This window comes from Neolamprologus brichardi, chromosome 18, assembly GCF_056152115.1.
Source record: "Neolamprologus brichardi isolate AB-2024 chromosome 18, ASM5615211v1, whole genome shotgun sequence".
NCBI classification, from domain to species: Eukaryota; Metazoa; Chordata; class Actinopteri; order Cichliformes; family Cichlidae; genus Neolamprologus; species Neolamprologus brichardi.
This window is the reverse complement of record NC_142121.1, coordinates 23,102,086-23,115,719: the sequence shown is the minus strand read 5'-3', so window position 1 is coordinate 23,115,719 and position 13,634 is coordinate 23,102,086. Positions and strand designations below refer to the sequence as shown.

The following is a 13,634-nucleotide window of genomic DNA, read 5'->3' as shown; positions in this document are numbered from 1 at the left end:
ATGCAAGGGCTGAACATGATCAAAGGCAAAATCAACAAGATCCAAAAACACAGAAGCACAAAGAAAAGGCAGAGAGGGTTGAGTTATTTCTAATGACATTAGGTCCCTGGGTAGGTGGCCTATATACTGCTAGTACACTTGACATAGGCCCTTGACATGTTCCCATCTGAAGTGGCTCCCAGAAAGGTTGTTCTTCATGACCTTGAACAGATTCAGGTTTTTATATGACATACAACAACTCAACAATCCACATTTATCTGACACACACACACAGAATACAAAAGCATGCATGCACGCACGAAGATTTGCCATACCTGCACCAATGACCTCCTCTATTTTGACAGTAGAAACATCTATCTCCTTGGCAAATTCTCGTACAGCTTCGTTTGGGTCCTCGTAGGTGAAGGGGTCAATGTAGATCTTCATCCCCGGAGAGCCTGAGAAGTGGGTCGGGCAGCCCAGTGGGGAGGGGCAGTTAGACATGTCGGCTCGCAATGAGAGTTCTAGAACAACCAAAGTGCTCAGTGAGCTTTCCAGAAGATGAAACTATTCTTTTGGGGTCTTGAGCTAAAGGTTGGTGAATTCAAATAACCCCCAAGTGTTAGCTTAAATCACAGAGTCACAGCATTACTTATAATCACTATAAACCTTTGATCGCTGCAAATGATGATACCTTCATTTGCTCTATTATCCATGCTTAGAGACGGGCCAAAGCACTGCAATGTGTAAATTAAAATGAACGTGTACTGAACACATCAAAGAGTGTAGGTGGAGAATTAAAGGAACTGGATCCAAAACATGTAGAGGCAGACAACAAAATGGTGGTGATTCAGTGCTTACGAGAGAAAAAGAGCTAGCGAGAGAGAGAACGAGACAGAGAGACAAAGAGAGGGAGGGAGATTAAGGGATAAAGGAACAGATGAGGGAATATAGAAAGAGTAAATGTAGACTTTTTTTTCACCCCTTTATCCCTTACCCTAGCAGTATCTGCTCTTTGATAGTGGTAGAACCAATTTTCCTGCAATCTTTCCCTATAGGAGCTCATAAAGAGATAAAGCCGCTATGCTATCAACTAGCTCTTTATGCCACTCTACAGTAGGTGAGACCAGTTCACAGACTGGCGATGTTTGCAAAAAAAGAAGTACAGCTTTTCTGTGCCAACAGGCTAAGTAAAACACTTGTAAACAAATTCAATATGCTGCCACAAGATGGACAGCGAGCAAGTAGACTTCAAATCATCATTTTTGCAGCTACGCCCAAGGGCAGCCTTCTTTCTCAGAGCTGTTTAGGCAAAATCTTTGCAGCCATGATTGGAATAAACCCATCTCCATCAAGTCAATTTGTGCCTAGCCCTTTGCATAAGCCACAGAGAAGGAGGGAGAAGTCTCAGGAGACAAAAAGAGAATAGGGTCTAGTCCTGGGATCAAGGTGCCTCACCTTGCTCTTGACTAGAAGCTGATTCTAGTTACCACAATAATTGCTTTGAACCCTGTCTGTGTGAGTGTAATTGCTCATTAGAGATTCCATACAGACTGGATTCAAGTTAATCCATCAGAGGGTTTACAGCTTTGCATTCCATAAAGTCATTCGATTTACAAATGTCGCCAAGCTGCTCACTTAGCGGCACCACTGGGTAGGACTCAAAATCTCAGTGGGGAGCACGCAACAGCAAGCTTATGGCAGCACGCTCACACTCAAAATCTCAAGCTCTTGTGCACATACCTCCAAAATAAATGTACAGCCATTACTATCTAATTCACAGTCCATAGCCCATTTTTATGTATAATTTAAAATGCAAACAGTTTATCGTCCTCCCTGTGGCACAGCCCTGGTTAACTGGACTCGTCTTTTTATGGCCACTGGATAAAAAATAGATTCTTACTTTAATATTTCATAGGCTCTCCATCTGAGAGTACGAAGCAAATGTATCCAGAAGTCATTTCTATTTTGGACCAACATATAAAACAACAACTCTGTCGGGAAAGAATCCAAGGCAGCCACAGTGGCTCACGGACACGTGCGTACCACAACAGATATAAAGCTTAGATTAATATAATAAATTAGAACATAGTTTATGACATAATTGTCCAAACGGTTAAGTGTACTCAGACAAATTTCCACTCTGGTGGACAATAAAGTTGATTCTATTCATTTCTATTAGCTGGCAGGCATAATAAGTTACAGTGTACTGCAATGCACTTAACCATGTTATTTTCACCAATGTCCGAAATTTAGCCTGCTATTAGTCTGCCCCGGTCGTTTACGTAATGGTCCTAATGTATCCACAAATCAACTGCAGAGCCGTAATGCTTACATTAATCTATTACTGGCAATGGCTACAATCAGATTACTGGTTTTACTACAAACACTTTATATATTGCCCAAAGACAAACAAAAATGTCTGCGAATGAAATAGTAGTTCCATAAATGCTCATCTTTTTAAGTTAAAAGGGAATGTTTCATACATTAGCCTGTCACCAAGGAAACATAATTTCTTCTAATTCCCTTTGCCTGACAATATTTGTGATTTCACTATATAGCATTTAAATACTTTATGTGATTTATGTGCAGAGCAATATATCCCTAGAGTGTTTTATGTAGGTCTAAGATGCACACTAATCTACTCTGTGGCTCTAAATATAATGAGCTGCATTTCCGTCCTGAATATTAACTAATTATCCATTGTTTGATGTCAGAAAAGTATTTGTCAAACACACACTTATTATTTATCGTGGCTTATTAGTATGCACATAAGGGATCTACATTTTGTATGGAGTCAGTAAAAAAAGAAAGTGAAATGTTTGTGGGGATTTTTTCAGGCCTTTTGCAACTCTTTTGGTTTTCCTTGAAAAGTTTGAAAAGTGATGAAAGGTTCAACCTGTTAATTATAATATTTTAACATATTTAGGATGAAGAGTGAACTTGCACATATAAAGGAAATATGCAAGAAAAAAAGGAGTATAAGCATATTTTATATCCACCCATAATTAACTAGTTCTTTTCAGTGAGTTTCCATTCTCATCGGGTGTGAGCACCAGATGTTGAAGCGCAAATAACATCTGCAGCTACGGGGCAACAAGTACGGTCTGAACATTTGTAATTTAAAATTTATTGGTAGTCATGTGGAAACATGAGGGCACAACACAGACATTTAGTACTTAGAAATGTCTGTTAACTCGTTTAGATGGGTTGTCGGTGTGAGTTAAAGGCTAAAAGGAAATGTTTCCCTGAGAGAATCTGCAAATGCTTAGTGCATGGACCTGAGTGCAGAGCAGTGCAGTAATGAACTTCTATGTTTCCTTCACTTTTTATATACTGTTATAGATTTAATTAGGAGATAAAAGTATAGAATTCTAATGTTTATTCTAAGCTTGGTAACTCCCAATAATGCTGTGAAGACATGTTTTTAGGAATATGTGCAAAAGGAGTACATGAAGTCCTAGGATCACACTTAATGTCAGGACAGAAGCTGAACCATGGAGTCACAGGAACACAGTAGGCCCCTGTAATAAAACTGTGGCTAGACATACGTGGAGGCAAATATAAACCCATTTTTAAATCTGAGTGCTCCAACACAGTGGCCTTAATAATCATGAAATTGAATAATTCTGGAACCAGCAAGACTATTCTTAGAAATGTCTGACCAAACTGAGACAGAGGGAGAAGGGCCTTATTCAGAAAGAACCCACTGATCAATCAAGCAGAGGCTTGGAGGTCTGCTGCAGATAAGAAACCTGGGAAACCTGCTGTAGGATCATCATCTCAGTAGAAGCACTGAGATCATGTCTTTAGGTCTTGGGGCTGAAAAGAAGCCAGTCTGAGCCTAAGCCATATGACAGCTGCTTTGAGATTATTGAACATCAGTTAAATGCATCCAGCAGCATCAGGAATAAGTTTATCTCATCTGATGAGACAGAAATTGAACTCAGTGGGTAGAACTCCAAGCACTATGGCATGATTTCCTGTCTAATAACATCTCTATGGCTATGGAGATAACAACACAGTGCTGTGTGGTGGTTTCTTAGGAACTGTAATAGGAACACTGGTCTGAATGGAAGAAAGGAAGAATAAGTATGAGTCAAGTTAGAATAAAAAATGCAAACCATGAGTAGCCCAGCCAAACGTCATACTTAGACAAAATAGAACTTTGTGGAGAGGCCTGATGATGGCAGTTCACAGATGCAATCCAACCTTTCAAACTGCCCAAAAACACGGGTTAATAAATATTTTAGCAACTTAATCAGGAATGATCTTTTGATTGTTTTTAAAGAGAAAACTGCAAAATAGTTTTAATCCTTGAATAAATCCACTTAATTAAACTTAAACAGTGTACACAGTGATGATACTGTACATGACAAAAACCACTGAATCTGATGGGGGTGATCGCTTTAAGCCACAGCAGCAGCATTTGACTTGTGTTCACATGAACATCACAAGCAGGAGTTGGTGTAATGTTAAAGGTCTGATTTCTTGCATAAGCATGACCATCAGGCTGCACCACTGAATTTACAGTATTAGCAACGTCTGTCTTGAGGTGGGCTGCAAATGAGGCGATATTATGAGACGCGCGTGGCAACATCTGGAGGAGCTGACAGCTGGGTGAAAGCTGGCAGGCACATTTTTTTGGAGGATCACCCAAAGCAATTGTTTGAGTTGGTCTATTTTATTGCAGCACTGAATACTGCAATTACAAAACTGCCAGTCAAATCTTGACAGAAAAGCAAAAAACAACAATGCATCACAGGGTGGGGAAAAACCTCGTGTGCGTTGGCATTGTGAAGGTTTCCTTATTAGCATTTGATTTTGTATCCACCTTAGATTCTTCATTTGATAATTAAGGCCACAAACAACTGTTATCTTTTATTTTCATGACTTATGTTAATTACAGTGCATCCCTGACTGTGGCAAAACTGACTCCTCTGTCCAGAGCAGTTTTAATAAGCCCCAAGCTACCATTCTGGTAGCTTTGACACAAAGTAACTGTGTTGAAGCCATTTGCTGTGTCAGCCTCAACAAAATTCAATCCCCTTGAGTAAACCCTTTCTCAGACTGCTAGGTTGGCAGTACATAAGGCTTTCTTTGACGCACCAATTTACACACATTTCTTTTGTGCATGTGTGACTGAGTGTTTGTCAGAGGTTATACGTGTGTCCCTGCAGGCTACTTCCCCTGATCAGTCAATGCCCAGGGAGTGCTTAAAACACAACTCAGTCATGGCTATCGTGCAGCCCTAAGAGATGTCAGTCAATGTCACGGTGAAAAGTAGAACCACAGACACTTGCTACATAAATTTTCCATATCTTTAATGCATTATTATTCATTTTAAATGCCTTACATTATTAATTATAGTCCAACAGTAGAGGAAAAGGAAAATGGATGTGAGATAGATAGATAGATAGATAGATAGATAGATAGATAGATAGATAGATAGATAGATAGATAGATAGATAGATAGAAAGTAACTAACCAGTAATTTAGAGCAGCTGTAAGTAATAGAGCAGACTCACCTCTTCCTGTTGTGTAATGTTGCAGCTTGTCACTGTACACCGCCTCCTTGGAATATGCTCTTTTCCTATAACGGTGCAATGAGTGTTGGGAAAGGAAAGACAGAGAGCGTGAGACAGAGAGCGAGGGGGAGGGGTGCCAAGATGAAAGAGGTAAACATGATCTTATTACTTTTGGTGTTTTTGTGTACCGGCTGAAAATGACGTGGCTGAAATTGAATCAGCTGCAAAGGGTTAGAAATGGCAAATGAAGTTTATGAAAATGAGCTGATTTTTAATTAGACCTTGATAGGATCTCACTCCTTTTCATCTGTCTTCTCTGCCTCAGCATCAAAAGAGCCTGGCCCATTTGATGAACACTTTACTTGCTCAAACTTGCACACAGCCCTGCAGAAAATTTGACTTTCATATATCTAAAGTGGAGCAAGATGTGAATGTGACAATGTGACAAACCGCTGCAAAATGAAATTGGCTTAACGGGGCAAAGTGGGAGATGTTAACTTCTCTAAGGAATTGAGTATTCCATTTCAAATGACAATTTTGCTTTCCTGTTCCATCAAATTTGTGCGTGCCTTTACTATTCAGTATGCCTGTCATTGAATCAAGTGATAGTCTTGTTGCACTAATAAATGGTATGTGACTACATGTAGGGCACGTTACACGATAAGTTCCAAAGCATAATCGGCACCAGTTATGTTTCATAAATCTTTTTACAGAAGATTACAATAAATGTCAGTAATTTTAGGAATCTTACGCACCACTGAATTTTATTTTTACATAATCAATAGAGCAAATGACACAAACCATATATGCTGAGAGTCTGGTGGAATTTTACCTGCAATGTTGTCACCTATTGGATTTTTTAGTACATATTATTAGCGACAATGAGAACCAACGTGGCATACCGAATGTGTATATTTTTTGCAGTTCCAACTTCCTTCAAAACAAACTGGGAACTTGAAAAGAATCTACAGTTTGAATGACGTGACACATTTTTCAACATCTTCTTAGTGTATTACAAGAAACAAGATAAAGGAAAATCTGGTTACCTGCTGCAAACAATGGAGATAGCAATAAGGGAAACAATAAAGACCACTCCTGCTGCTGCTGACCCCGCAATCAGAGGAAGCTGTTCCCTCAGCTCAGACTTGAAGTCATCTGGGTTGCACAAAGACACGACAGACAAGCAGTGAGAAAGGCTTAGGCAAGGCATGAGAAGCATGTCTGTGTTTATGCGGTGCTGTGTACTTATGCATGTGTTTTGGCAGGAGAAGAAAAGGCAGAGCAGAATGGTTAGACTGAGTTTACTGGTGGATAAAGGAAACACAGAGATCTCTCTGCTGAGATGTGCTGACTGGAATCCTGTGAGCATTTGAAAGACTGACAGACAGGTGGTGTTTGATAAATCAGAAGAGAGAAAAATCATAAAGCTGGTTGTGAGAAAGAGCGAGGAGGGCAGCTCGCCTTCTCTGTTGCTATAGCTGTCTGAAAGGCGCGGACAAGAAAATGCACCTAGGAATGTTGTTTCTATGGTGTTGAAAGGAAGTCATCCACTGCCAATCACACATATATAGCCCAAACATGTTTTTCCGTTAGCCGGGGTTTGACTGTAGTAGTTCAGGGGACAGAATAAATGCCTGCTTAAAAATACCACACCGCAGAATCTTTTAGCTATCTATTTGTGAGCATGTCTTTCCGTGACTTTGGCATCAGCAGACACTGTAGTTAAAGCAATGCACGATTTAGCATGCTGCAGGCAAATCAGCAGCTTCTAAATCCAATCCCCCGTGTAGAATGGGCCCATTGGATTAAAGTGATAAAGTGAGAACGAATGCATCTTCGAAGCAGTGTGAAAGCTGCAGTATATGTGGAAACTGGATGTGACAGGAATTGCTCACTCTTTCAACTCACACATTTATCAAAGGAAGGAATCAAGGAAAGAGTAAGAATGCTGTTCCAGCTACTCAAACTTTTAGCGTAGTCTTCCTGTTCTCTTTCAGTGTATATTAGATGTGAGAGTTTCCCCCACCTGCCACCCACGTGCCAATACGAGAATGTTGACTTTTCTTGACAGCCAAAAATCACAGAGACACCTCTTCTAACAGCAAATACGCTCCCATTACAATCAGTTAACTCTCGAGGCCTCGGCCAATTAGAGAATTGTGGCATCAATCACATAACCAATACTCCAATCACCTCGTTTTCCGTCACACCTTACTTTGCGCCGTCGCTTTTGATTTGTTTGATTGTGTGTTTGCGCGTCCACTGGTGGCAAAATGACGCCTCGTGGAGGTAAATGAAAACGTGCTGACGGGAAGAGACAGGAGATTAGATTTTTTGCGAAAAATGACGTGGAGTGCCTCTATTGTCTTCATGGGGCAATGAAGAAGGTTTGATGAGGGGGGCCTTGTAGAGGCGGAGGCGGCAGAGATGTGGGTGTTGTTGCCGGCAGTCCTCTGGCGTGTTGCTGCTTGCTTCGACGAATGCCGTGCTGTGGCAGCCAGCCAACAGATGAACCGTAAGCTGTGCTGGTGTGAGCGAGCATCAAGTGTGCGCATGTATGTGCTCACATTCACTAGTAGTTATGGTTTCATACGCAAGGAAAGCTGATGCGGAACCATTGGGGAGAGTAAATGGGGCAGTGACTGTGCCACATCTGCTCTGCACACAGGTAAATAGCCACAATGATTGGCTTAATTACCATCATCAACCTTCCCATCTTCCCCTCCCTCAAGATCATCACCATCTCATTCATTGTAATCTTTGCTGTTTAACAGTGAGTCTGGAAATGTCACTCCTGTCTTTAATGTATTTTGAATTATGGCCAAATAAGCATTGTAGGCTAGCCATCAAGTACGGTACAAAGAGTGGAAATCGTATGCAGAACATTAAAAACGTAGGAGAGGCTACTGTAAGTTCATATCTTTCTTTTTGTTGCTATTTTTGTTGCCTTGCGCTTATGAAACCCCAGCAGAATACATGTTGACTGAGCTATCAACTCTTTGCAAGCACGCCTTCCTGCACATACACAAATGAACCCCAGCCTTGCCAGTTCACCAGGTGTTACCGCCCATCTTCAGCCCTTTCTCTCTCCAACAACCCCCCGCCATGCATGGCAGAAAATTTCTCTCATCAACTACTAATCACAGCTACGCATTCTGGGACAACTCTCCAGCAACAGAAGGGCTGGGTGAAAAACCAATTAGCTAAGCATTTTGGATCAAGCACAGTTAGTTGCACAAACAAAAGACACTCGGTGTTCAACGTATCCGAAGCACCCACACACTCTCAAACCTGACTGTGAGGGAAATTAATTTAGCTGTAGAAATAGGAAGCGCAATCAAACATTATGCCTCTCCTCTATCTCACTTACTAATAATAATAATGCAACAACAAATACAAAGACACAAGAACGTCTGAAAAAGAAAAAAAGAGCTATTGTGCATGAAACGAAACAAACGAGACAGAGAAGGATAGAGCGAGAGGGAAGGAGAGCTGTTTCTCCTGGCTCTGCAATCCTTACCATCTGTGAGGGTTTGGAAGCACATCTTGCTGCTGTATTTGCCAAAGCCAGCCACAGTCCGCGCGCGCACCTGTACCACATAGACTGTACCCGGCCTGAGGGCCTCCACACGCGCTGTGTTAGTTTGGCTCCGCAGGATAGTGGAGTTAATCTCTGCATGGTCCTGAAAAGAGCAACGATCACAGGCGGCAGGTTAGAGATAATGAGAAGATGTCAGAAGATGAAAGGATTAAATCACACCATTCAGAATTCAGAAAAGTCCAGTGTTGGTAAGTTTGAGTTAAGCTAACAAACTGTAAAATTTGCTGGTAGCACAAGTCAGTGAAACAACAACCAAGTTTGTGATGGAACCACGTATTCTGATAATAGTAAGGAGAAATGGTCCCGAATTTAAAAGAAATTTTAAGTCGCATATTACAGGAAATGCACTGTGCTTCTGATAAACATCAGTGACAGAGAAAGAATAGAAGTCGATAGTAGAGAAGAGTAGATAAACAACAGACAGGAGCGACGAGGCAAAAGCTCTCCTTAAGGCTTCGGTGTGAATGCTGTATTAAACAGACAGTGGTAATATGTTTGTACTCCAGTTTTTAAAAAGGCTTCAACCAGTTTGAACTTCAAATAAAATTTCAAACCACGACAGAGCGCGTACGCGGTCTAAAACACACTGTGTAAAATATAAAAGCATTTATACAGTTACACGCATGCACAATATTGTAATTAAAGGCAATCGTTTCTTGCGGTTTACAAAGAGAAATTGCTACGTCAGAACGTTAAAAACGCCACTGTGTTGTTTGTCGCTTGTGATGGGCTTTATGAGGTAATTTAATTACTGAAAGAAGTTTGAACATTTGATCCTCAGTTTTGTTCTTTGAAGTGGGTTTGCTTTTGTTGATTTATTTTTATTTATTTATTTTTTCAGTCCAATTCCTCCGGCAGTAAGTTGTTTATGAAAAGGAATGGCTTAAAAATTCTTGCACGTCCCATGCAACATTCAATATAAGGTGTTTCCCCTCTATTTTTTGTATTGATTTTTGAGTTGAAATATCCCTTTAGGATAGAAATCCAGTGGTGAAATCCAGCTTTTGTCAGCAGAGACAACTGGCAAAAATAAAAAACATTCTGCAGAAAGGTCGCTTTGAAAGATGAATCCATGCTTTCATCACAACTCGGTTGGATTAGTGTAAATCTTTATATGTTGGTGTCGTATTCAGCTGGTGCAAAATGCTGCAGCCTGACTTTTAACTGGACCACGGAAAAGAGAGCATATTACCCCTGTTTTATCCTCCCTGCACGGGCCGCCTGTCCATTTCGGAGTTCATTTTAAAATTCTTTTATTTGTTTTTTAGGTGACTAAATGGCCTTGCCCCGCCCTACCTCTCTGAGCTGCTGCACTTGCATTGCCCTTCCCCGTCGCTCAGCTGACCAGCTGTTCATGGATGTGCCGAGGAGCGGAGGCTCAGAGGGGACAGGGCTTTTGCCATAGCAGCTCCCAAATTGTGGAATTCATTGCTGTTTCTTATTAGACAGGCCTCTTCACTGCTAATCTTTAAAATTCGTTCTTAAGATCCACGTCTTCGGCTTGGCGTTTAACGCAGTTTGTATATTATTATTTTTTTTATCCTTTTGTTTCACTCATGTTTAATCCTATCTTGTATTCTACTGATGCTTTTATTTTACGTTGTAGTATCAATTCTGTTTATTAATTCTGTTTAAATGTTTATTTATTTATTTATTCTGCGTACTTTTATTTTGTAGCACTTTGGTCAGTGGGAGCAAAATATAAAGAAATGACGGGTGGCTGAAGATTTTTGCACATTACTATATTTTCACTCTTACAGAGGCAGTCTGCAGTCTGCTGCAGTGTAGTCTGGGACTTGCTTTAGGTATCTGCTATTGTGGATCAGTAATGACTATGGCCTGTCACCTTCCCATAACCCAGAGTGAATATGACAGCCAGAAAATAAGACTGCACCTACACAACCCCCACCACTGCAAGCTGCTGATAGCTAGATGCTGACAGAGGTAGAGAAGGAAAAGGGCAGCTCGATGCAAAGGGGCCAATTTCCCTTGAGTTAGTGGTGCAGTGTAAATATAGGCAACTTTTTCTTAAGTGTAATGACTAAACTCACATTTAATGCTAAATAAAAACTTCCAAAACATGTGCGAGTATGCAGAGAAAACTTGAGAAAAAAAATTGACAACACTGTGGAGTAGAAAAAAAAATAAAGGTAGAGAGGGAGGGGGGAGATGTTAGGAAGCGATAAGAAACTCGAGGCAGAAGGAACCCACATCAAAATCATTATCCAATCTTATTGGTGTAATTGAATCATTCCAGTTGCTCTGTCATTGAGCAGACGAGGTAAACACAGCTATGAAATCTGCCCCCCCACATAATAATGTGAGCAATCACATTAACTCTTATTGGACACTCTGAGCTTGATGAAGACAAATGTTTGGGCCAGGGATGGGAGAGCATCACACCAACAGGCTTTCGCTCTATCTCTGAGAGAAAAGAGATATTTATAAACGGAATGCTGGATGTAACTGGTTTAGAGAGTTTAATCATTTCGCAGACCTTTTGTACATGAGATCACACAAACTGTCATTTCACCAGTGTGCTGCATACAAATACTTGTGGAACTTGACTTCAGAGGAGCAGCTTGTGCATTTGAAAGAGGTGCGAAACACAAGAAGCCCCACGAGAGACTGAAACCCTTGTCACCTATTCATCTGGTCCAAGATATGGTTCAGTGCACGCGGACCACTTGGGGTCAAGATTTGCCTATTCCTGCTTATCAGTCATCGTGAATTTCTCTGAATCACACCCCCATCTGCTGAGCTTGAATAGGGGACAGGTGAGCAGACAGATGGCAAATCGCCAATGGGCGAGCATCCCTTGGGGGAGCCCCAGCTAGCAATGGCCCTTTCATGCTGCCTGTCAAATGGGGATTATGTGACACACACACACACACACACACACACACACACACACACACACACACACACACACACACACATCTGCTACTTAAAATGAGCTGGCATTTGGCACTCCAGCAGGTTAGGAGATAACCAATGAAAGCCCATGCCAGGAGGGACTTCCAGGCATGAGAGGTCCTCCCCTGCTGCCAGTCAAATGAGGATTAGGAGGACCACACCCATACTTGCTAAATAAAGACAAAGTTGCAGGTGGGAAGGCAGATGGCGGAGCAGCCAATCAAAAGCGTTGCCAGGGGTGACAGAGAGTAAGCAATATGGGAAGTTTGGGCTCTATGACATGTAATAAAATCACCGAAACACACTTAGCGAGGCAACTCTCTCTCATGAATATGGTTCACAGATTTACTTGATTCATTTTTATTGATGTTTCTTGTCCAGACTGTTGTTAATACACGAGCACATGTCTATTAATTATAACCTGCCCCCTACATGACTAACATAAAGTAGTGACACTGCATTTATTTGGATGTTTTAATTGAAGTTCTTATGGAGAATCTATTATGTTTATTAGAATTATTGTATTACTACCAGAGCAATTATAATTGTATTGGTATTAAGAGACTGTTACTTCTTTCTTTTTTTTCAAATTCCAATACACACCCAGTTGCTCTTCTAGTGCCAGTTTTCCTCTGCCACTTGTCATCCTTTCACTTCTGGAAATTTGTATTTTTGTGTGACTTTCTGAATCGAAACTATTCCTCTTGTGGGTCTGTTATAGGTGATAGTCATATAAGACTATTAAAAAAAAAGCCTGATTTGACTTCACTTCACTTGGTCTGCAAAAACAAACAAACTATGTGTACATAGACACCTCTCAATGTACACATAGTTTGTTTGTTTGTTTTTAAAAACAAAAACAAAAACAAAAAAAACACCAAAAATGGACAGCATGGCTCCTTGGCACAGAGACAAACTTGGTAGTACCATGTGTCTTATTGAAAAGCTCACACACATGGGTGCACTCACACGCGCGCATAAAGAGAAAGATGGGGAGTATATAAGACAACATTTTGATATTTGAAAGAAAAAACCCTCTTCTATTAATGTTCCCAATTAAAATGTATTGCCTAAGGTTGGGAAAAACCACTTTAGTAGGGGGCAACAATTTAAATCTCAGAGAGTAGATAGTTTTTATTTCCAAATGCAAATAATTACCACTGCCTCATGAATTCTAATCTAAAAGGAAAATGGTAATTATTTTTAAATTGTAAAATAGTCGTGATAAAAATACGACATTAAAGACCCCCAATGTCTCTTGATAATTTTGTGAAGTAAAGAAGTTAAACCAGTGTAAGAGCAAATTCTATCCCCACACAAAAAGGGTCTTGCATTTGTTTTTCATTGCAAATCTGCAGAGCTGTATGTTTAACACTAATGAGGATGGTAAAAGACAAGCAAGAAAATTCAATTTATCTAATGTAAGTTTCAAGGGAAACCTATTTGTTTTTGCTCTTTGAGTTTTTCTTGTTCTTTGTAGGCACCTTTTCTTTTTCTCTTTGTATGCATTCCATTCACCTGGAGACCTACAAGAAGGCTTCGGTAAGTGAGTAGGGAGACAAACAAAGAGGGAGAAAAGAAGAGAGTGCGCTCTTGCTGTGGGACTGAGG

The 13,634-nt window shown here is 40.6% G+C and overlaps 1 protein-coding gene across 2 annotated transcripts in view; it reads right to left on the bottom strand.

Annotated features, from left to right (window-relative positions):
- The window catches only part of ephb1 (EPH receptor B1), a 166,624-nt gene that overhangs the window by 28,592 nt on the left and 124,398 nt on the right, over positions 1 to 13,634 (bottom strand). Inside the window, exons 7-10 of one of the 2 annotated variants that reach the window (XM_006786547.3) lie at positions 9,028 to 9,190; positions 6,554 to 6,662; positions 5,508 to 5,572; positions 315 to 503 (exon numbers count right to left, since the gene is read on the bottom strand). In XM_006786547.3, the coding sequence (XP_006786610.1) occupies positions 315 to 503; positions 5,508 to 5,572; positions 6,554 to 6,662; positions 9,028 to 9,190 (526 nt within the window). The remainder of the gene's footprint in view (positions 1 to 314; positions 504 to 5,507; positions 5,573 to 6,553; positions 6,663 to 9,027; positions 9,191 to 13,634) is intronic. The other variant, XM_006786548.3, reaches the window with a different exon arrangement.